Raw genomic sequence first — 24,427 nt, forward strand, 5'->3', positions numbered from 1 at the left:
AGAGATAATCATGTCTTTACTTTCATGGTGACTACTACTTTGTTTGCACTTATAGTTTTGCCACCTATTGATGTGCTCCTAAAGATGTATTTTCATTTTATTTTAAAACTTTTTGTCACTGAGGAAGGCACTTGTGATGAGCACTGGGTGCTATACTATATGTTGGCAAATCGAACTTCAATAAAAACAAATAAAAAAATAAAACTTTTTGTAAGAGACATCCATGTTACATGGAGCTACATTTTGTGCATTGTATTAATTACATAGTATTCTGTTACCTGCTTGTGTCACAGTTTTGTACCCATCCTACTGATGATGGATATTTGGAATATCTCCAATTTGGGGTATTAAGAACAATGCTGATATGATCCATATGGATTTGGGTGCATACATGCATGAATTTTTCTAGGGCAATTACCCTAGAGCACAACTGTGGGATTATAGTGTATGGATAGCTTCTGCTTTTCTGGATACTACAAAATGTTTTCCCATATGGTTTTATCTATGTATACTTCTAGCAGTCTACAAAGGTTCTAATTGTTTCCTAGTTTCACCAAAGGTTCTTAATACTTAGTTGAGTCAGACTTCTTAACATTTGCTAGTCTAACGGGTGTGCAGTAAGATGTCATTATGGTTTTAATTTGTATTTCATTGGTGACGAATGAAGTTTTGTGCCTCCTCACATATTAATTGGTCATTTGGACATTTCCTTTTGTGAAGTGCATGTTCAAAACTTTTGCCTACTCTTTTATTGGATTGCCTTTCTTTAATAGTGCTTAATTTAACCTATGTATTAATAAAGAGTTTGAATGATGAATGATCAGGGCTGGAGGTTCACCATGCAGACAGAAGGCAAATGCAGCAATCTAAGATTTTTCACAAAACCTTTTTATGTAATTAGCTGGCACAAATTATTCATCAGGCAAATTGTGCCTACGCATCTGCCCACCACAGTCTGCTGCCAGTCATCTACCCATGCATCCAGATCAATGAATGATGCTGATGGCAGTAGTTAACATTCACCAAACTCTTCCCATGTGCCTGGTACTGGGCTAAGCATGTGCCTTATTTACGTCTCTCAATACCACTATGTGTAATGTTCCATTCAGCTTCAATAACTTGACCATGATGACTCAACTAGAGAGTGATGTGGCTGGGAGTTGTCCCTCATTTAACTCCAGAGGCTGTGTTCTTATCCTAATTATCATACTGCCTTAAACAAAGTTTCCTTCTGGTTTCAGATTTGGGATTATTGTGTGCTGTGGAAATGGCAATCAGTTCTAGCAGAAGAGAATATAATGAAGTACTTAATGTAGAGCTTGTAAAACTTAAATTCCCTAAAATATACCATAATGCATTATGAAGGATATTGACAATAAGAAAATAGGCTTACATAAAGCTTACTACGCACTTATGTTTGCTTCACAGCCTGTACGTGGATGTCAAATATGGATTCTTTCAGCTTACTACTGCATCTCTAAACATTTCACACATCTTAAGTAGCTAAATCATATGCTCTTCTCCAGAATAATTTTTTTAAGGTTAAAATCATGAAATAAACACATGGCATTGTCTTTCTCTGATTGACTTATTTCGCTTAGTATTATACTCTTTAGCTCCATCCATGTTGTGCAAATGGCAAGATTTCCTTCTTTTTTTATGGACAAATAATATCCCTGTGTGTGTGTGTGTGTGTGTATTTCACATCTTCTTTACCATTCATCTTCACTCATGTGGAATTTAAGAAATGAAACAAATGAACAAAGAGAAAAAAGAGAGAGACAAACCAAGGAACAGACTCTTAACTATAGCAAACAAACTGATGGCCACCAGAGGAGAAGGAGTGGGAGGGTGGGTGAAATAGATGAACACTTAGCATAGTGAGCACTGAGAAATGAACAGAATTGTTGAGTCACTATATTGTATACCTGAAACTAATATAAGACTGTATGTTAACTATACTGGAATTAAAGTTAAAAACAATAAAAATTTAAAAATTTTAAAAACAAACATAGAAAGAAAGAAAAAGAGGGAGTGAAAAAAAATGATGAAATGAATAATGATGGCAAATATAACCATGCATCCAGTACAGCTACCTTAAATCCTCATAGCAAGGAAATAAGACAATCTGGCACACCGTATTGAGTCTCAAAGGGCTTTGCAGTCATTAACAAGCGTAAGACAGCAAAATGCTCAAGAGTAAAACTTTAAAAACTACTATTTCTTGAGCAAGACTACAGAGGTCTGTGGAAAAATAAACCCTTTTTTTTCCATGTTAAACTTTAAATTTGTTGGAAGATAAACGAACTCTATTTTGAAATAAAACTTTTCAAACTTGGAAAAGATCATGAAAATCAAGAGCTGAGCTACAGTCGAAGACAGTTTCTAAGCAGTTTATATAATGGGTTTTAGTTCAGAGGGCTTTCATTTTTCCCTTTTGAGGGAACTTTCTGGCTCAAACATGTTCACAGGCCCCGTACAGCTTGCAAAACTATGTTCTTTCTCCCGCTGAGACCCCGCTCAGGCTTGTACTTTTATTTGGAAAAATAATTTTCAATGCCTTCTCCTAGGCTGAGCATTAATCCCCCCACTGCTTGATCGATTAAATCTCACTGCCTGTGTCTGGAAGGCAAAGTCTGGGCTTTATGTATTGCTTTCTGGCAAGCCACATTTCCATGCTCCACGGAACAGGTGCAGCAGTATAACTCTCTGCAGCAGGCTTTCGGACCCTCAGATCTTGGGGTCCAAGAGGTAGTGTCTCGTGTTACCATCTAATGAGCTTAAAGGCCTGTGAGGATTCTACTTCTATCGATGGATGTGGTTCGATAACAATATCTTACCTTTGGTATGGCATTTAATAGCTTACAAGGTGAGACTACATGATCTCGTTTGCACATCACAGCAGTTGTTTATGGGAAGCAGTGCTTTATCGCCTTCAATTTTAACAATGAGGGGGTACTGTGATCCTTGCCCAGAGTCACGTGTAACTAGTAATGGCAATCTTGTTATTAAAACATAGGTCATCTGATTATTGACATACCAGTGTTCTTTTATGATTCACAAAATAAACCCAAGATTTGAGATTTAATAGAGAACTTTCAAAAGGACCCACATCATCAATGTGCTCTGAATCTAGAAAACTAATGGTAATATAAATGTCACATTGCCACTTACCTGAGCAGAACAGAACAAAGAATGAGCTCTTTCAGTGTTACCTCTAGGAGAAGTCCTGGAGAAAATTGTCAGGATTTCTTTGAAAAACCTTAAATGTGATCAATCAAGCCCCCAAAGATAAGCAGGCCTGCTTGGTAGGGAAACTTGTAATTCATAAAGTCTCATTGTCCTGGCCTTGTCTTCCTACACTTTTTGAATGTGTATCTTGTTTCTTCACCTAGAAAACCCTAGAAGATAGGTGCTGTGGCTTGGTTTTCCCCAGACACACATCCTGAGATAAAGATTAAGTACAAGTGACTTAGAAGGAGAAAGAAACACAGGTAGGGAGGAGGGCAGCAGTACAGGGAGGGGTGTGTCATTGAGCCAACTGCCACTGGGGTGACTGGAGCTTCACCCCAAGACAAAACCTTGGACACAGTGTAAGTTACACACCTCAGAGACACCCCACCTGGGGGTATGGGAGCTGGGTGTTCATACAGCGACTCCTATCAGTTGTTGAGAGCTGCAGGGAGCAGAGGATAACTTTCCCACCTTCTGGTACACTGAACACAAGGGCAGAACAGCATTCTATTGGTGAGGATCAAGCTCCCAGGAAAAGCAATGCAGACAGTGGCAGGGCAGAGTCACTAGTAACTGGCAGGAGGATAACGAAGAACATTGGAATGATAAGCTACCATAGGATCAAGGTCTTACATTTTTCTAATTTTCATTTGAAGTCCAGAGTGGTATTTGAGACATAATAGTCCCTTGATAATTATGAACACATCAACCTGACATCAGAGTGGTTATGAGAAATGCTTATGGATAGACACTGAATCCTAGGCAACAGAAGAACATGGAAAGAAAGAGGAAACAAGAAAAGACAAAGGAGGCATCAGGGAGTCATCCCTACTCACACTTTCTCATAAATCTTGTTGGGATGCTCTGGCCATTCAATCATGCACACCACTCTGTTGGGCATGGTCTCTGTGGTTGAGTAGTAGCCCTGGGGGAAGGCCAGTAGAAGAGCCAGGACCCAGATGACACAGATGACCACCTTGGTGGCCGTGGCCGACAGCCGGGGCTGGAGGGGGTGGATGATGGCCATGTACCTGGAACAGAGAAGAAAGGACAAATTTCTGATTTGGTCACCAAAATTTGTATTGGCAATTAGCATTGTTCCTACAAATGAAGAATTCCAGGGAAATCTTTGACTTCTGATGATTGTTTCTTTTATTGAAAATCTTATTAAAATTCAATTAATTAACATATAGTGTATCATTAGTTTCAGACGTGGAGTTCAGTTATTCATCAGTTGCATATAATACCCAGTGCTCATCATATCAAGTGCCCTTCTTAATGCGCATCACCCAGTTACCGTATCCCCCACAACCACTTCCCCTCCGGCCACCCTCTGTCTCCCATAATTAAGAGTCTCTTATGGTTTCTCTTCCTCTCCAATTTCATCTTATTTTATTTTTCCCTCCCTTCCACTATGATCCTGCTTGGTAGGGAAACTTGTAATTCATAAAGTCTCATTGTCCTGGCCTTGCCTTCTTACACTTTTTGAATGTGTGAAACCATATGATAATTCTTTCTCTGATTGATTTATTTCACTTAGCATAAAAGCCTCCATTCTATCCATGTTGTTGCACATCTTCTTTATCCATATACAACTATGTTCTGATCCTTTTTGCATACCTCATCCTCAAATTTGATGACTCTTATGACATAAAACCCTAAGATCCATAAGAAAAGACAACCAGGTTTTTAAATATTTTAGAACCCATCTAACAACATGCTAGGAGTGAAGTTTTCATCAATAGAATGCTCATGCTGGGGACATGATGGCCAAGTATAGATCAGTGGCATACAGGAGAAGTGGAAGGGCAAGAACAATGTTGTAAATTTATTCAATGTAAAGACTATCTTTATCCTTTTTGGATTAAGGAATAATGTTGATAGAAGTAGTGATTTTTAAAGTCCTTATGTGGCAATTTAAAAGGCTGGGAATTGTATATCGTCTCTACAATATGAGGGGAAATGAATGTGTGTGAGAGAAAGGAGTTAGTCTAACAGCAAATTGTCAGCTCCTGGCAAAATCTTCATCAGTTCTTTGAACATCTAGAAGTCAGTGTGTGGCTAATAATGCATGTCTCATGAGGAGAAAGACAGTTTCCACTTTTTGAGACAGATACACTTGGGTATATTAAAGTCCCAGGGTGGATGAAACCTCATTTGCAGGAAGAGGTAAGTAAAGTGAATGATGACTCAGGACTTGGAGCCACTCCTCCATGTCCTCTCACCTGGGATGGGGCACTGCATAAGTGTGTCCACACATTTGAATTTGTGCTGCCTCTGAAATGTAGCAGAGACCTTAGGAATAATAAACATTCCAATCAGCATTTCATATCAGTTATAATCACATCAATTCTGCATCCTCCATTTTAAAAGACATTTTGCTTTGTGTATTTTTCTTGCAAAGTTCACGGGTCTGTCCCTTAAAATATGCATTCTTTGTCATAGTAGAAAATCTGTCTAGTGCTGCCTTTAGGGTTTAAATATTATTGGACAAAACCTCACGTTTGATTCTCTGATAGGCAGGTATTTCGGGCTTCTAGAGGACAGAATGGCCAATGGAGACTTCAGAAATGAGCAGACAAATAACAGCCCAGCTGTCAGCTGGCTGCACATAATTCCACATAATTCTTTTTCTACACACTTTGGACTCCTAGGATCTGTAGGCCACAACTGGGGCCACAGTTACAAGTAAAGCAATTTCATTCAGTATGTGCTCTACAAATTCGCACTGGGCACCTGCTACATGCAGAACGCAGCTTTTCCTTCTCAGCTCCAAGCTCCTAATTTCTCTGGGGAGAGTAGGCACATAAATAAGCAACTACAAAACACAACAGTAGGATATGTGACCTCAAGTGGTAATCCAATAAATACCTTAGAGCTGTACGGAGGCGGCAGAGATAATGAAGTCTTGGTATGGCAGGGGGACTTATGGCAGCGTTCAGAGCTTTCCTCCCTTCCTCATGTCATGATTAGATCTGACTCCATTTGGGAAGCTTGATGGCTCAGTTTTCATGAAGGCTTCTTTGAGTGTCCTTTTATAATCGTAAACTTTATTTTATTTTATTTAAATATTTTATTTATTTATTCATGAGAGACAGAGAGAGAGAGAGAGAGAGAGAGAGAGAGAGAGAGGCAGAGACACAGGCAGAGGGAGAAGCAGGCTCCATGCAGGGAGCCTGACGTGGGACTTGATCCCAGGACCCAGGATCACGCCCTGGGCTGAAGGCAGGCACTAAGCCACTGAGCCAACCAGGGATCCCCATAATCGTAAACTTTAAAACTCCTTTCTCCACATTGTCTTGCTAGGAACCTAGGCTTTCTAGTAGTTTCTTCTGGAGATGCCACTCAAGGAGTTCAGTGTCTGGAGGTTGGATATTAGGGTACCTCAGGTCAGTTACTACATATATGAACAGAGTGATAAACTTCAGAAAGAAACACCCCCAGAATCTCTTCCTTCTGCCTCTTGTGGATAGTGGGCAGGTGGTATAGAAGTCAGGAGAGAGTGAATTAGGAAGAGACTTGGAGCAGATATTTTAGTAGAGGTGAGCAATAAGCTATACATCTTTGGGCAAGTTTCCTCAGTTGAGTTGGTTGGTGGCTATAAAGCCTATCATCCAGCTGTTGTCTTAGAGCACCAAAAAGACAAAGACAACCCTCAAGATGCTATGAATCAAGCACCATCTGTCTTCTTTAGGTTATTCCAAGGGAGGTCCACTGAACCATAGACCTGATGACCTTCTATCCTTGGCGTGGTCTCCTGAAAAGAACCCTGAGAAGTCTTGATTTCCCTCCTGGATCTGCCTCTTTCATGCTGCCTGATGCCAATGAAGCACTGGTTTCCTCTGTAGTCATGGAATGCAGAATCAGAGCCAACAGAGGTGAACTGTATAAACACTATTGTCCTTTCCTATTTGATGAAGGCCTAGACCTGGATGGTCATGGCCACAATGTCTTTGAGTGCTTGCATTGATTGTAGGATTGTAGGATGGCTTATCGTATCATTTCCCAGAGGTGAAATCTTTCCTAGCCATGCCTTTCATTTCCAGCACCATCCAGGCTTCTGCTGTCACTGTAGCTGTGCATTCTCAAGCTTCACAGGAATGTGAGGAGACTGCACAGAGGAGAATATGCTAATTACATTGTCCCCTTTTAATATTATCTCAAATGCAAGATTTTAATTTGCTTTTAACTCAGAATAAGCATTCAATCTTAAATAAACGTAACTGAACACCCACACCCATGCCCAAATTGGTAATACAATCATTCAGAATCTAATGTGACTGAGGCTTAAGGGAAACTGCATCAGGATATCAGTGCTATAGTTCCAAATGGTTTGCAGAAAGTCATATTTTATCTTTATTGCAAAAATTACAATTTGAGAGCCCATTTCAGTTTACTCTGCTGTTTTTTGAGTATAGGAGCATTTCAGTGACAAAAGAAAGTATTACCAACATAAAGCCATAGAGAATACAAAATATTGGCCCTAAAAAATGTATGTATTTTCATTTGTTCAAAATAGAGCCATTTATAAATCTCTATTTTTTTAACCTTCCTTCTTTCTTTGACAATCCTCACTTCTAGAGCTTATAAGATATGCTTCTTTCTTATGTACCCCAAGTCTTGGATAGCTTGTCCACTTGTCCATGGATGGATGCATATTTCCTGTTCTGCTGACCATTCATAGCTTGGATTCCATTAACATACATTTATATATTTATTTGTAACCACTCTGAACAATTCTTGCTTATTCAGTTATGACTTATCATTGAGCAAATGCTGCAAGCCTTAGGAAAGTGCATTCAATAAATATTTATTGACTACACTGTGCTCAAGAGACCAGAAGGCAGTCAATGAAATATCTTTCTGGTTTACGCATTAATCATCAGGCTGCCAGAGACAGGGATCTGTGTGGGATGTGGATTATGTTCTCCACTTCAGGTTGTCCCAGTCCCATAGAGGGCAGGCAACTCTGATTTGAATTGTATGTGGCCTCCCAGCTGAAACACCTGAGGTGCTATCTTCATTTTGCATGATCATGCTTTATAAAAAGAACCCTCCATACAGCCTCTGAAATCTGGCAAAATATAAAAATGCACATTTTTTTTTAAAGACAGAGTGAAACAATAGTATTGTGAAAAAGAATTCCAATCTTCTGACAAGCCCCAGTGTCCTCAGAATGTCCTCCTACCAGCCTGAAATCACCTGGAAGAGAGGATGTGTTTCTTCTACCAAGAGATCTGACTTCCGAGGCCCTGCCTCCCGTTCCAGTCCCCGCCCTCCCTTATCCCTACTCACTTCCTCCCAGGATGGTTTCTGTCAAGGGAATACATCTTGTTGGGTTCAAATGATTAGGAATAATGACAGCTGAGAGCATGGCTGCTCTAGCCCAGTTCAAAGGTTGGTGAACTTTTTCTGTAAAGGGCCAGATGGTAAATATTCTAAGTTTTGCGGCCCACACAGTTTCTGCCATAACTATTCAACTCTTGCCTTGGTAGTATGGAACTGCAGACAAGGCAACTACAGTGTGACTGTGTGCCAATAAGACAATTTACCAAACTGGTGGCGGCTGGGCTTGGCCCAGGGCCGTAGTTTGTTGATCCTTGGTCTATTTGATAGGAAATGAAGAGTAGGAGGAATTAGAACCATTGGAGAACATGGTGTACTCTTCAGAAACACTCTTTACCTTTGGCAGACTAAGGACTCTAAGATGAAAGCGCATTGGGTGGAAATATCTTGTAGCCCACAAGGAGTTAATAAAGTGTTAAGGTGCCATTCATGACCCCAGAATCTAGCCCCTTGTCTGAGTACAGTGGTCTCTAACCCATGATGTTTTTACTGCTTAATCTCTTTCTGGCTTGCTCCTACTATTTGCATGGCTTGGCCCATTTATCATGTTCTGTGACTGGGCTTAGGTGCCCTGCCTTTCCTGTTGTGAAGATCTCTAACCCTGTGTGGATCACATTTCAGTTTACTTGCCAATCTACCTTGTCTTAATTCACCCTTGACAAATTCTTTGCAGATGGCAGTTGCTGTGACTTACTCAAGCTGGTTTCCCTCAGTGCCCAGGACATAGTAAATACTTAATGAAGGCTTAATTGAATAAATGAATATGCAAGTGTCTCAGTACATAGCAGGAGCTCCATAAATGGTTGTTGAATAAAAATAAATGCAGTAGGAGAACTAAGTACTTACTATACCCTTCATTCTTTCCAGTCTGAACATATGTAGGACTATTATGTGGGAATAATTATTGCCCAGTGTTTTCTGTCATACAGATAACCAGGATCATCCTGCAGGAAGGACTTCACCAGACCTGGGTCTTCAGAATTTCCTATCTCTTGACATTAAACCTTTATGTAAATTCTCAGTAAGTATTTATTGACTAACTTCCACATTGACCACTATGTAGAGAAGTCAATCTTGCTACATGATATTGCCCTCCAGCTCTTCCTCTGAACAACAGATTGTTCCATCCTTTCTTCTCCTACTCCCCACCCCATTCCATCTCAGACAGCACCTGTTGGGGGCATCGGGTGAGGTTCTCTTCTAGAGAATCATCAAAATCCTCATTTAGCCAGATCACTTGACCAATAACTTTGTCCATTCAACTAAGCTCAAGTGTCATGTAACTATAACCAAAGAGGCATTTGAGCAGACAACAGAGGTGACGTGAAGTTCACATACTACCAAAACATTTTTGTTAACAGCAAAGACCCTTGAGTTCTCATTGCTATGTTATGCACAATTCTAAGATGCATGAGTTTTTGGCCTCTGAGCCTAACATAGATTCATAGCATTGTCAATGGACTCATTTTAAAAAGCTGACAGCAATGGTAGTCAATAAAACCATAAGAAATAGATGCAAAGACAGATGGAATGGAGAGCCTGGGACAATTTAGAGTTAACTGAAGGAAAGAATGTAGCTAACTGATGGCTTAGCCATCCTGCCTCATATATGATCAAAGGATCCACATGGATCCTTCAAAGGTGATTTAGATACCGGCCAGGGCTACCATAAAAGTACACATGACTAAGGCCTGAAATTAACTATGGGGGGAAAGCAGTAAAAATCCAAACCAAATACATTATCCTAAAGGCTTCTACCTGTAGAAGTGGGCTAGATTTGCATGAAAACTTAAAACAGGGGCAGATGGGACAGAAGGGTGGGGTGAGGGGGGATTCCGAGAATGGCATGTTCCTACCTCCTCCTCCTCCAGCCTCTCTTCTCCCACAGACCCCCTTTATTCACCAGATAAAGGAAGGATCCTGTGAGTGAGGCACTCACTGTCAGGGTTGTACAAGTGCAGAGTTAGATTCTGTCTTCACTGAAAATTTTGATATTTTGCTCAGCATAGATTTTTTTTGTTAGTTTTTTATATTTTAAAATATCTATTAAAATATTTTAAATTTTTATTGCTGAAATATTTGTGTGTGCCACCTTAAATTTTGCACCCAAGGTGAGCGCCTCACTTGTCCCACCCTAATCCCAGCCCTGATAATATTGCCCACTCAAGTACATCAGGTAGGACAATCACTGATGAAATTAAGTGTACTTGGACTTAGCTAGTGGTGAGGCTATTGTTCAATGCTGCTGGTCCTGTCCACCACCTGACAGTTATGCTCTGTCCTCTGCCTGTAGCCTTGTAATGCCCAGGTCATCAGACTATGGGGGTGGCAGGATTGATGTGAAGCCTGGGAAATTATCACTAGCATGAGCAGAATGCAGGCTGAGCAATTCTACTGTATAGAGTAATTTGGGCACCCTTGCTACAGTGATTTTGCCTTTTATCATACATTCAAATCCACAACTATTTATTTTACTGACTGATTGGCTAACAGTGCTTTCTTAGTTAAAAGATTCTTTGACAGCAATAATAAACAAAAATGTATGTTTAATGAAGAGTTAGCAGGCTTGATTTCTGCTTTTCATTAAAATTAATGATGAATGTGGAATCTTGCACAAAGGGATTGTACACATTTTTACCTTCTTTGGAGCTTAAGTGTTACCACTGAGCATGCGAAAACCAGAGGATACGAATTGGAGAAGCAGCAGCATCTACCTCCCAAAATTAGTAGTTATTTTAAGCCAAATGTGTCCAAAGATGTTGATTTAACACATGCAGTGAAAATGGTGTGTTTGCCCATTATTCTGAGGCATGACTTTTCATTTAGATTAAATGACTTTCTAATTAATTTCATTTGTTTTCAGTTCTAATTTTTCTACTGTATGTACAAAAGTTCAAGTGATAGCTATTAGTAACTTGGCTCAGTTAGCAAAGGAACTTGGCAAATAGCTAATGATTCTAATCTTGTATCATTGTCATCAGATTTTTCAAATAGGAAATCATGTAATTTCAATAATGGTTCAATTCTTTTGTAATCTAATTCACGGTATCAAAGTTTTTGGAAGTAGGAACAACTGACATTGTGAATAGTATCATAAATTCATTTCAAGTTTCAACAGTGAAGATAAATGGTTTTGTTTTGATACTAATATGAATACAATGTGGTAAAAATAATGTCCTTACTAAATTAAGAAACCTACAAAACAGAAATGTACTTGGATAGGTTGTGAGATATATAGCTTGCCAAATAAGCTCTGATATTTTACCAGTTGAAATAGAAACTAAAGTTGTTGAAATTTACAAAAATTTTTGTATGTGCAGAGTGATTGAGTAATTGAGTAATTTTCTTTTTTGGTGGTAAGCTGATGATGAATACAAAAGCAGATCTCAGTAGGATTTTTAAAGTGTTTAAGCCTTTGACAAACTGTTTTGTGAATTAACCTACATAATAGTACTAAACTTTTTGCACCTAAGTCCTCCAAGTCTTGGTTGCGTTTTGTTTAAAATTAGTTGAATATCCTTAATGCAAATATATTTTTTAAAGGTTTTATTTATTTATTTGTGACAGAGAGAGAGGGAGACAGAGAGAGAGAGAGAGAGACAGAGAGAGACAGAGAGAAAACGCACCCATGCTGGTGACCATGAGCAGGGGAGAGGCAGCGGGACAAGCAGACCCCCTGCTGAATGCAGAGCCCTGTGCCAGGGCTCAGGGCCTGGATCCTGGGATCCTGAGATCATGACCTTGAGTCAAAGTCAGAAGCTTAACTGACTGAGCCACCCTGGCGCCCCTTTAATACAAATATTTTCAGTGGAGTATCCCAAAATATGAGCTTCTGAAGCTTTTAGAAAATTATCATTTTTGAATACAAATCTGGTAAACAAAAAGACTTTGAAATTTATCCCTATAGAGGCAGGAGAGGAACTGCATAAAGTAAACAATGAAAGCTCTAAAGTGTGCACTATTAATTTTGGAATTCTTGAATTGCTCTTTTTCTTTCTTTCTTCTTTTTTTAAGATTTTATTTATTTATTCATGAGAGACACAGAGACAGAGAGAGAGGCAGAGACACAGGCAGAGGGAGAAGCAGGCTCCATGCAGGGAGCCTGATGTGGGACTCAATCTCCGGTCTCCAGGATCACGCCCTGGGCTGAAGGCAGCACTAAACCGCTGAGCTACCCAGGCTGCCCTCTTGAATTGCTCTTAGGAATATTTTGACTTCTGGGAAAAATCTTTTGACGGATCTCCATTTTTTTTTAGTAAATAATTTGTACTCAGAATGGACTGGTATGAAATTGGAATGGACTACAATTTTGCAGCATCTAAATTTAGTAAAACATTAAAAAGAAACAGATCACTTATTTACCAACTTAGATGACTTAGTTTTTTTTCTCTTAAATCTATTTTTGTGTCTTCGTGCTACGTTCTGGATTCTTACTTTGGATCAATCTTCTAGTTCACGTGATTTCTTCAGCCTATCTAATCTACTGTTGGACTTGTCTATTATGTTTCAATTCTTACTATTCTTCATTTTTATAATTTTGATTTGCTTATTTTTCAACAGGCTTGGTCATTCTTTATATTTTTCACTAGGTCCTCATATTTTCAAGCTTCTTTTTTATAGTTTGCTCCTTTCTATTTCTTTATACACAGAGTTTATATTCTGTCTCTATTAACTCCAATAATTGAAGTCTTTGTGGGTCTGCTTCTGTAGGTTCTCGCTCACATTGATCTGTTTCATTTTGTCTGCATCCTGCTTATTTTCCTTGGAACTTTATCTGTGAGAATTCATTGATGCCTGGGCGGAAGGTAGGTTCCTTCAGGGATTTGCAGTAGTTTCTGCCAAGAACCTGGGAACACTTCCAGGCTTGGACCATTGTGAACTAGATTTCTGGTGAGGTTTTTTTTAGATCAATTGACTGATAGGAATTTGGCTTGCATACCCATGTGTGGACTCCTTTTCTGATGCAAATTTTCAGAGGTTTTTTTTTTTTTTCTGTTTACTCTGCACCAAGGTAAGAGATGAACAATTTTTCTTGTGGTCTCTGGAAGGGTAGGTGTTTATTTACAGGCCTTTTTATACTGAAAGTGTAACCCTTTGTTTCTAAACTTTAAGAAAAGACCCTGTTAGACAACTCACAATGGACAGGTCTTAGGCTTTGGGTCTTGTCTCTGTAACTTACCTTGTAAGTCAAAGTCAAGAACAAATACCCTCAAGACAAAAGCTAGCTTCACTACTCTGTCCAATAATTAGAATTCCTGCCCTCACTTAAATTTTGACCTCAGTATTCCTGACTTTCTTGCAAGAAAATTAATGCATTTAAGAAATGTGTGTGTGTGTGTGTTTATGTGCATGTGTGCACATGTGTGGTATCATATCCAGAAATTCTTACTTAATTTCAATATCATCAATCAGCATACCTAGTCTGCCATTTAGCTGAAAACAAAAGTTCTGATCTTATTTGTGTGTGTGCTTTTGTGTTTTATTGTTGAATTAATTAATATAAAAACTCAAAAAATACAGGAGGAGATAAAGGGAAAATCTCTCTCCCACCTCTGCTTCCTAAGAGAAACACCTAGCTAACATACTGAGCACTTGAGAAGTGCCAGGCTCCATTCTTTGTGCTTTCTGTGTATTAACTCATTTTATCCTTTATCAACTCTTTGAGGCAGGCTACTGTTATGACCCTCATTTTCCAAATGAGGAAACAGATAGAGAGAGGTCAGGTAACTCATCCATCAAGTGGTGGGCCTGGGTTTGAACTTCACAGTCTGGCTTCAGAGCCTCTGCAATGCTTTGTTCCTGCCCAACCCACCCCCCCCCCCCTTTTGGTTTGCTTTTCTATCATGGCACCTTCTAGGACTCTCAGACCTACTGCCAACAATGAGTACAGTCTTCTTTTCTCTACACATATAAACCTATATATTCATACCTTTTTTTGATTGCTTTTTTGTTCATTCAGCCAACAAACATATGTGATTCCCTTCTATGTGTCAGGTAACAGCTCAGTATATTTCTGTTGTGAAGAAGTCTGTCTAGTGGGAGAGGCATATACTTATATTGTAGTGAAGATGCAATGTGCTGTGTGCTGTGGGAAAGTTAAAATGTGTAGGAAGGATGGACTGGACAGGAGGCCATATTGGCCTGGGCACAGAGGCCAGGGAAGCTTCTTCAATGGAAGTGGTATTTAAATTAGACCTTGAAGGGAGCACCTTGGGGGCTCAATGCTTTATAGAGCCTAAGAAAGGATAATATCCACTAGTAGGTGAAGCTCTGTTATGTTTTATTACTAACATCTATGTGCACATGATGTGATGAGCGCTGGATGTTATACCCAACTGATGAATTATGGAACTCTACTTGAAACTAATGATGTATTATATGTTGGCTGGTTGAATTTTAAAAAATAAATTTAAAAAAATTATGCAAAAGGATTGTCTATCACTGACTGAGCAGTATCTTTGAAGGCAGGAGAAATCGCTTCAGAATAGATGAAAGAGAGGCACCTGGGTGGCTCAGTGGTTGAGCATCTGCCTTTGGCTCAGGTCGTGATCCCAGGGTCCTGGGATTGAGTCCCGTATCAGGCTCCCCAGAGGGAGCCTGTTTCTCCCTCTGCCTATGTCTCTGCCTCTCTCTGTGTGTCTCATGAATAAATAAATAAAATATTTAAAAAAAAATTTGACCTTGAAGGATGAGTTGGTGTGTACATCTATATTTTTATTTTTTTTAATTTATTTATGATAGTCACAGAGAGAGAGAGAGAGGCAGAGAGACAGGCAGAGGGAGAAGCAGGCTCCATGCCCCGGGAGCCCGATGTGGGATTCGACCCCGGGTCTCCAGGATCGCGCCCTGGGCCAAAGGCAGGCGCTAAACCGCTGCGCCACCCAGGGATCCCAGTGTGTACATCTATAGAAAGCTGTATACATCATACTTTCTAGGAGGAGTCAACAGCATATACAAAGATCTGGTGACCTGAAAAGAAATGCCTTGTTTATAATCACTTTTAACATTTTATCATACGCTTCTCAGGAAGGAGCAAGTAATGTATCTTCTATTCTTCCAAATCCCTGATCAGGCACAGCATAGCCCTATAGTGACCACCCAGTAACTGACTTAGTAGCCCCCTCTATTAAGCAAGCAGATGCTGGCCTCTGAGTTTGCTCCTTCCAGGTGTTGGTAGGAAAACAAGAATAGCGGACTGAGTGAGGAAGGGCATGGTCCTGTGGTCTTTGTTGATGACAGTGCCCAGAGAGAAGGCTAGCCTCCAAGGCAACATATGGAGGATGACGGGACCAGGGCTGCCAAACAGAGCAAGAGCTCAAGAGAGACAAATATGCTTTCCAGGAAGTAAACATTCCTCAGGCCTGTGTTTACAGACCTCCCGGTGGCCTGTCCTGCTGGTGATGTTGGGCTTCCTTAGTCTGCACTGCCAGGCGCTGGAGACCCTGCTGCCTAAATTATGACTTTCCTCTTCCTAAGGACTTCCCCCCACAGAACATACCTCTTTCCCTCTCCCCCTTGCCCTGACTACTTTTTCAGCTCTTTATCTCTCTCAAAGTGATTTCTCAAGAGTGTCAGTTTTCTCTTAGTGAAGTAAGGACATTTTTGTAATGCACATGGCCCAGAGGCAACACAGTATTTTCTCAGAGGCTCAGGGCCACGGTTAAGCCCTCTTACCCAGCTCGACACACAAACTGCATAACCGTCACCATGACTGCCTGGAGCCACCACCGTCAGGTGCCCAGAGGTACTCAAACAGCAAAAGGCTGAAGAGGCTGTGGCGTCAGCTTAGTATGGAAGAGCTCAATTTGCAACTTAAATAGTATTTCATGAGAAAAATATAAATGGGAGCAGTATTGTTCATGCCCCATAGTTCCCATGTGTGAGTTCCACGGAGACCTTTAAGCCTGGCAATTACTGGAATGGGGGCCACAGAGTGGCGAAGGGGCACTAAACTTTGGCCAGCTACACATTAGGGTTTGCTGGAAGGAACTGTTTCCCAGCAGTAAATCCCCAGACCCAGCTTCTCTGGGGAAGAGACTGATTCACCCTCTCCCTGTCCCCCAGGCTTCCCCCCTCCATGCAGCACCATGTTTCACTGCCTTTTTTGCAAATATCATTTCTGAGAATCCTTGTTAGAGGCCCACTGGAGAGCTATTATGATACTAGGAACTAGCAGGGTGTTGTCAGAGGACAGAGCACACAGGCTGTGAATGTGGGGACTGCATAGGAGGAAGCTCCTTCTCCAGCAAGAAGGAGGAACATGGAGAGGGCAGGGGTTGCCAGGACAGGGGCTTGTGGAGAGGGGCCCAGGCACATCATCGGACAGGGCCCAGTCCACAGCCTCACATTTCCAGAATCCTCTGTCCAGCCTTCCTCTCTGGCCTTCTGAGGAGTGGCTGTTCCCTTGGGATGTGTGGGTTTGAGCTCTAAAGGGCTTGACCCTCCCTCCTTCCCATACAGCCCATGGCAGAGGCCTGGGCATTTGTACTTACTGGTGCTGTGAGGTAACAAAACCCAAATCCTTTTGGACTAGGAGTCAGAGAGAACTGGGTTCTAGTTTTTTAGTTTTTCTGCACTGACTAGTGTGAGCTCCTGGCAAATCATCTCTCTGAGACTTAGTGTCATTATTTCTAAGAGAATTTCTGTGAGTTCCAAGTGCAGGTTTGGCTGGGAGTCTTGGCCCAGAGGTGATGCAGGGCTGCTGCTCCTAGGTCCTGAAGGCTATCCCTCCACCCCTGTCTTGCCTCACAGGACCTCTCAGCCAGTGGCCCTCAAAGTCCCCTCACTCCTATCAGAAAGGGCCAAATTCATAACAGGGGCTTGAGCTTTCCATCTCATGTGCTTACTGTGAGGATCAAATAAAAAAATAAAATAAGGGTTTGTGATCATTATAGAGGCATTGTTAGGCAGACTCCCCAGACTGGCCCTGGAAAGACAAGCAAAAAGGCAACTCATCCATGTGTGCTATGCCACCGTCAGAGCTTTAGAGAGATCATGGACAACTGGGGGTGGATGAGAGCAGAGCAGAATGCCTGGCTGTCTAGGGAACCTGTGGTGCCCACCCTGGCTCGGGCAGGGACCTCAATAGATAAGGATGTCCTAACTGCCAGTTTATATGGTTCCTTAGGAGAAATTGATAGGTCAACCATAAGTCACAACTAGAAGCAGCTTGGGCCATTGATCGGAAGTTTATGTTGCTTGCACACTGATGGCACACGGGACCTCAATGACTATGCAGGCTGTTAAGGTGAGGAGGGGCATTAGAGGTTATTTAATCCAGTCTCTTCACTAGACACAGGAAGACACCAAGGCCCAGGGAGGTGGCATGAAAAATCAAGGTCAAGTTTAAGGTCAAATTGTGCTTAAAGCCAATGATGGCTCCAGAATTTCTATATTGGGAGGGCTAGGGGAAGAAATTGGGTTGAGGGAAGGCAGGAGGACTTTAGATAAAATTGAAAAAGCATCACCTGTTTAGATCAGCAAATAGGAGGGAAGAGCTAGTGCAGCTGGGAGAGAACTAAAACCACTCTTGGGTGCCAATACGGCTTTATGCCCAAGAACTCTGCTTTCCTGCTCTTCTCCACTAAATGTGGCCAAATGAGCATTTTTAGGTGAAAGGGAAGAGGACAGGTCCTCCTGTGTCCACAGCAATAAGCTCATCCTCTGTACTAGGCATCCCTGCCCTTGCCTCTGCCAGAGTCACAGGGAAGCATTTGTGAGGAGTAGAGTGGGGTCCAGCCTTGGCAATGGGTGCTCACTGTAGAGAGATACCTGAGCTTCCATTTCATGCCCAGATTTAGATCAGGAAAGTGATTTCTGGCAACAAATTCATTAGTACCAACCTCTATTACCAAAACACAATTTGGAGAGCTGAAGAAATTCATTAAAACAGGATTTTCCTGATATAGTAACTGCAAACAGAAAAGACAATGATTTATGAGCAGCTTTGCAATGCCCTGGGAGAGGGTGTGTGTGAAAGGATTCTTTCTCTCCCACTGAAACCTGAAGGGCTCTGACCTTCTGCGATCTTTTCTGTGCCTAGGCGACAGGCGTCACAAACAGATTAAAGACATTTGTTTGAATAGCTCCAATGACTTTGTTCGTTTCATGACTACCCAGCGAGCTTTGAGGTCTCCCTTCCCAACATTTGCTTGTTTTCTTCCTCCTCCTCCTCCTCCTCCTCCTCCTCCTCCTCCTCCTCCTCCTCCTCCTCTTCTTCTTCTTCTTCTTCTTCTTCTTCTTCTTCTTCTTCTTCTTCTTCTTCTTCTTCTTTTGACTATTTACTCTGAGTGGTTGCAGTCCCCTGGGTGACTGGCTAACTGACAAAGATGGCCATGAGCCACCTCAGGAGCCATGGTCTTAAAAGGAGCTGGATGGTTTATATTCCAAGCGGCTCCTGGAATCTCACTGCAGCCCTGTCACCAAGCCTGGTTCCCCACCTGAAATGAAATGGGACACTTTGCTTCAACAGATTAGATATGTTTATGTTTTTAGATATGGTAGGGTCAGCATGTAGAAATGTTCTGATATCAAGTAATGTGCAGAAAATTACTTCTCCATCCCCAAACCTTCTCCTCACTCTTGCCTATCTTTCTTGGGCTCCATCCTTTTTTTTTTTTTTTTTTTTTTTTTTTTTAGGATATATTTATTTACTTATGAGAGAGAGAGAGAGAGAGAGCTCACACACACAGAGGGAGAGGGAGAAGCAGACTCTCCACTGAGCAGAGGTCTCGGGCTCCATTTTTAAGGGAGGGTTGGTAATGATGTGAGGATGAGAGATGCGGTAAAGTCCAGGAAGGGGATGGTGGAGTCCATTAAAACACCTGGGATAATAATAGTTTGATTTCTACTAGTACCAACTTGTCTCGGCTGTCAAGTCTCATCCATTTACTTCTGGGTATCCTATCCAGTGAGGCAGAGACCATTCACTCCTCCTCTGGGAAAGCAGTGCCCCCTTCAGAGTCTCTGAACACAGTGCCTTTTATATCAGATATCCAGTTCATTATCCTATGGGATATGATACCTAATCACTGTCTAGAGCAGAGCCAGCCTTTGCATCCACACAAACTTTTGTTCTCTCCCTCTTCCTCAGTAGCAAAACCTTAATTTGAATCACACAAGTTCTGGCCAAGCAGATGTAAATGGAAGGTTGTGTAAGAGTTCTAGGACAGAGTACCTTTCTCTCCTTCTCCTTTCAGCTTTTTTTGCTGCCTAACACATGGGTGCAATGATTGGAATCTCAGCGGTCACTTTGGACCATGAGGTGACCTGAGAATGGAAGCCACACTTGGGAGAGCAAAAAGAGAGGGAGTCCAGGTGTCTGATGGTCTCAAAGAGCCGTCATACCGGTCCTTCTCTGGCCACTGCCTTTCAGGTAAGTCTAGCATTTGCATACCTCTGGCATCCTTACAATGTCAACCTGTCTCCCTCAGGGATTATTTTATGTAATAGAATAAGCCTTTGTGTGTTTAAAAATAGTAATCAGACTTAAGTCACTCTTAGCTGATGTGAATTTGAACTGATACCAGAATTTAGCACTTGTAAGTAACAGAAACTAGAATAAACCAGGCAATACGGCAAGGCTGGGGATGCAAAGGTAGGGATCATAAATACCACCCCTGATCTTAGGGAGCTCTAGTCTTTTTAAAAAAGATTTTATTTATTTATGCATGAGAGACACAGAGAGAGAGAGGTAGAGACATAAGCAGAGGGAGAAGCAGGCTCCCTGCAGGGAGCCTGATGCAGGACTTGATCCCAGGACCCTGGGATCATGTCCTGAGCCAAGAGCAGATGCTCAACCACTGACCACCCAGGTGTCCCGGGAGCTCTAGTCTTATGAGGGTGAAAGATAATCAACTAAACCTACAAACCTACAAATCAACTAAACCTACAAATAAGTGTTCAATGACAGCTATAGTAAGAAGGGTCATAAGATTATGTAATAAGGGGGACCTGAACAGCTTTGGGGGTCAGGAAAAATTCTCTGAGGAAGTGACATTTGAGATGAGACTTACAAGGTGAGTTGGATCTGGTAGGTGAAGAGTGATATGGGAGTGGAGTCATTCCAGAGAGGGTTGGGGGAATAGCATGTTCAAAGGCTCTGTGGTAGGAGAGAGAATGATATGTTCCAGATACTGGAGCACACGGGGGAAGAGGGAGAATGGTGTGAGATATGGCAATAGCTAGTACCACTGGGGGCTTACTTTGTACCAGGTGCTATTTTTAAGGGCTTTACATATATGAACTCATTAATCTTCATAACAACCCAGAGAGGTAGAAGCTATTATGACCTATACTTCACATATGAGGAAACTGAGTCACAGAGAGATTTAGTAATGCACCCAGTGTCATATTGCTACTAAGCATTTTGAATTTCCAGGTAGCCTAGTTCCAGAGCAGTGTGCAGAGTGAAGAGGTGCCATTACCCAGATGGGAACAGGAAGCCCTGTTTGTTCTTAAGGTGAGAGGTAAGGTGGCCAGGTTTGCACCTAGAAGAGTTCACTTCTGGTGCATGACCGCTTTGGGGTCTTCTTAGATCTCTTGCCTCCAGTCTTGACCACCTCTCAGGACATGTACTCAGTAGTGATCGGTGGAAGAATGATGCTCAGTGATAATGCCACAATCTCCTGCATCCTTTGTCCTCAGGGCTCTATTGTTCAGGCCTCAAGAACTGCAGAAAAGACAGGTTGCTAAGAGGCTGAATGAGGCCTCTGCAGGCACTAAGAAGTCCATCTGCCATGCTTCCTTGCTCTAGTGGGAGGAATGAGCAGAAGGCAGGCTGTCCCTTCTCTTCAAGCCACGGTGACAGCCTCGCACCCGGGACCAGGGGCCTTGGAGGCTGCAATGGCTCTGTTCTTGTGGACTGGCCTTCCCACCTGCAGAGTGTCAGGATGGACTAGACCACGCCTCCCGCACTGGACTGCTCATTAGTTAGCCAAGGAACTGTAAACAAAAGCTAGATGCCATCATCCACTTTAGATCTACCAAATCAGAATTTCTGGGAGGAGGCCCAGAAATTGGTATTTTGAAGAGCTCCCAGGCTGAAGTAGACTACTTCTAAAGAGTCTTCTTGCTTCATCATGATGATTTTGGTCTTTCCCTATATTTATTGAACAAAAGAGGAATAGGAAGAATGAGCCACAGTGCTAGGAGACTATATATTTTCTATTGCTGATGGCTCACTCACCCCAGGCCTCTGAGGCTGGGAATACCATCCTCACTGGATGGATGAGGAGGCTGGTTCAGGACATTTACTTCCCACTCAATGTCTCACACTTGATAGACACTGGAGCCACTGTTTCTCTAAAAGTCAGTCTCCTTCCACTGACCTGCTGTCATGTAGTGACAGCAGCCACAGGCAACATGTCAAGGCATGTGCGGGGCTGTGTCCCAGTGACACTTCATATATAAAAGCAGGCGGCTTTGGATGGACTCGGCCCATCAGCCCTAGTTTGTCCACCCCTGCACTAAAGAGTGAACGTGTTAATTCAGCCTCCTAAAGGAAAGGGAAATGAAACGAGCATTTGTTGAAACATTCAGTACGGGATGTCTAAGAAATGGGCTGCCTGGGCATCATGCTGCACACTTCATGGCTTTTATGTCCTATAAACCGCTTTGTCACCTAGGTGTTATTGTTCCTATTTTACCCGTTAGGAAACTAAGGTACTAAGCAATTAAATTATTTACCCAAGGTCACATTGCTAGTGAGGGATTGGGGCAAAGGGGGTGTCTCCAACAGGTCTGTTAGGCTGGAGGCAGGGATCTGGTGGGGATTTGAGCCTGGCTGCCTGACTCCGGCATCTGTACCTTTTCAGTTAGAATGAGAGAAGCGAAGGAGAATTTGTGCTTTGGGCCTCCCTGCTTGCTGTAGCCACGAAGATGTAGCTACAGGGTCCTGGTTACCTCTGTCTGACCTGAGGGCTTAGGTCCTTTCCTCCCTTCTTGGGGAATTTGTGTAAAGCACCATCTTCCAATGCACTTCAGCCGCACTGGGTCCTCTTCCCCCTCCACCTTCCCCCGAGAATCAAGAATCCGGAGCTATTGTACATGAAACCAAATATTCCAGAGCTTTCTTCCTCCTGTATATAAACAAGTAAATCATCAGTGTTCAATATTCTGGTAACAAAGTAATCTCCTTCCTGTTGAGCTGAAGATAAGGGATTTGAGAGGCTCCACTGGGGGAAAAATAAGAACCTGAATTGTAAGTTTATTTGAGACACAGCCAAGATACTAACATCTCATTCAGAAGGGGAAAACAGTGAGGCTAAGAGGTAAAAACTTTCGGACATTAGGTAACACAACAGCCCTGGTTAATGCCCCCCAACAAATGAGAATGAAAATGTAGCCTGTTTGTTCTTGATGCAAATCCAGTTGTTAATGGGGAGAGAACACCAATAATTCAGAAATCTATTCTCATTCCTTTTATTTTTTAAAAGAGATTTTATTTATTTATTCATGAGAGACACAGAGAGAGAGAGAGAGGCAGAGACACAGGCAGAGGGAGAAGCAGGCTCCATGCAGGGAGCCCAACGTGGGACTCGATCCCAGGTCTCCAGGATCACAACCTGTACTGAAGGCGGCGCTAAACCACTGAGCCACCCAGGCTGCCCTTCTCATTCCTTTTAAATCAACATGTATTCCATCAAAACAAAAATTGAAGTCCTGTGATATGGAGCAGTCATTTTCTGGATTCTGTAAGATTATCTCTACCTTTCAGGCCACAGTGGAATTTCACCCATTAGCCTCGGAGGTTACAACTTTGAATTTCTAAAGTAGCCCACTTCCCTCAGTATTGTGCGTACGCATCTGTTTATCAGGAGCAGAGGCTGGCTGGGTGGTCAGTGCCTGCCTTCCTCCTACTCAAGGGGACTCAGAAAGGCCAAGGGCAAATGTAATGACAGTGGCGTGCAAGAGGTGGCACAAAAGGCTTCTGTTGTGCTTCGCTATTGTGTGTTTTTGTTTTGTTTTGGAGAAAGAGCAGAGGCAGGTAAATGTTCATCCAGAAAAATGGTTTTCTAAAGTCATCATAAGGCAAAAGGAAGCAAGACTTGCTTGTGAGGTTTACAGGCAGATTCTGTGAGGCCCGTGCTTTCCATGAGCAGAGGCCAGAGCGGCTTTTGTCTGCTGGTTACTTCCTGGCTGGTCTCTTGGAGGAGGTTCTGATGGCGAGCTCTAGGAGAGGCTGTCCCCATATTCTGTCAAACCAATCCTGCATCTCCCTTGTAAGAGGTAACTCGGGGTGACCCTTGAGGACCCTTCCCAAGGGCCTTTCTCTAATCACCTGTGTCATTTTTTACCGAAAGTAAAATGCAGCCCTAAAGCCAGTTATCCAATAGCTTTATGTCTTATCTGTGCAATGAGACTGTAAACTCCTTGAGGACAAGGCCAGGTTGCACGTAAATTACACTTGCTTTGTGGCCTTGGCAAGAAGGCCAAATTCAGAGGATGCAGGTGTCACTAGAGAAGACTGCTCTGCCCTTTAGTGGTCCAGATGAGTCTGGATCAAACTCTCAGTTATAATCCCAGCCCTACCCATGATATGTGGAGATTCTCAAGGTCTCTCTTCTCATCGTTCCAGTGCTGACTAGTTCTTAAATGCATAGATTATCTCTTTTTTTCTCCTCAATCACCTGTATGCAAAATTCTTTCTTAATTGATTGATGGGTCTAGTAAGAACTGGGGATTTAGAGATCATAGGAGGGACCCTGGGTAACTCACACCATCTTACTGGACATCTCTTCCTCTTTCATTTCCTCTTGGATTGCCCCAGAAATCTCAAGTCATTATCCTTTTAGAATATGGAAGCTACCCAGCTCCTCCAACTTGCAAATTCACAGAATAAAGCTAA

The 24,427-nt window shown here is 42.1% G+C and overlaps 1 protein-coding gene across 1 annotated transcript in view; it reads right to left on the minus strand.

Moving 5' to 3' along the window:
• TACR1 (tachykinin receptor 1) overlaps positions 1 to 24,427 on the minus strand; it is a 144,246-nt gene that overhangs the window by 68,674 nt on the left and 51,145 nt on the right. Inside the window, exon 2 of the mRNA XM_077843041.1 lies at positions 4,071 to 4,265. Within this exon, the coding sequence (XP_077699167.1) occupies positions 4,071 to 4,265 (195 nt within the window). The remainder of the gene's footprint in view (positions 1 to 4,070; positions 4,266 to 24,427) is intronic.

This window comes from Canis aureus, chromosome 12 (assembly GCF_053574225.1).
Source record: "Canis aureus isolate CA01 chromosome 12, VMU_Caureus_v.1.0, whole genome shotgun sequence".
In the NCBI taxonomy this organism is placed as follows: domain Eukaryota; kingdom Metazoa; phylum Chordata; class Mammalia; order Carnivora; family Canidae; genus Canis; species Canis aureus.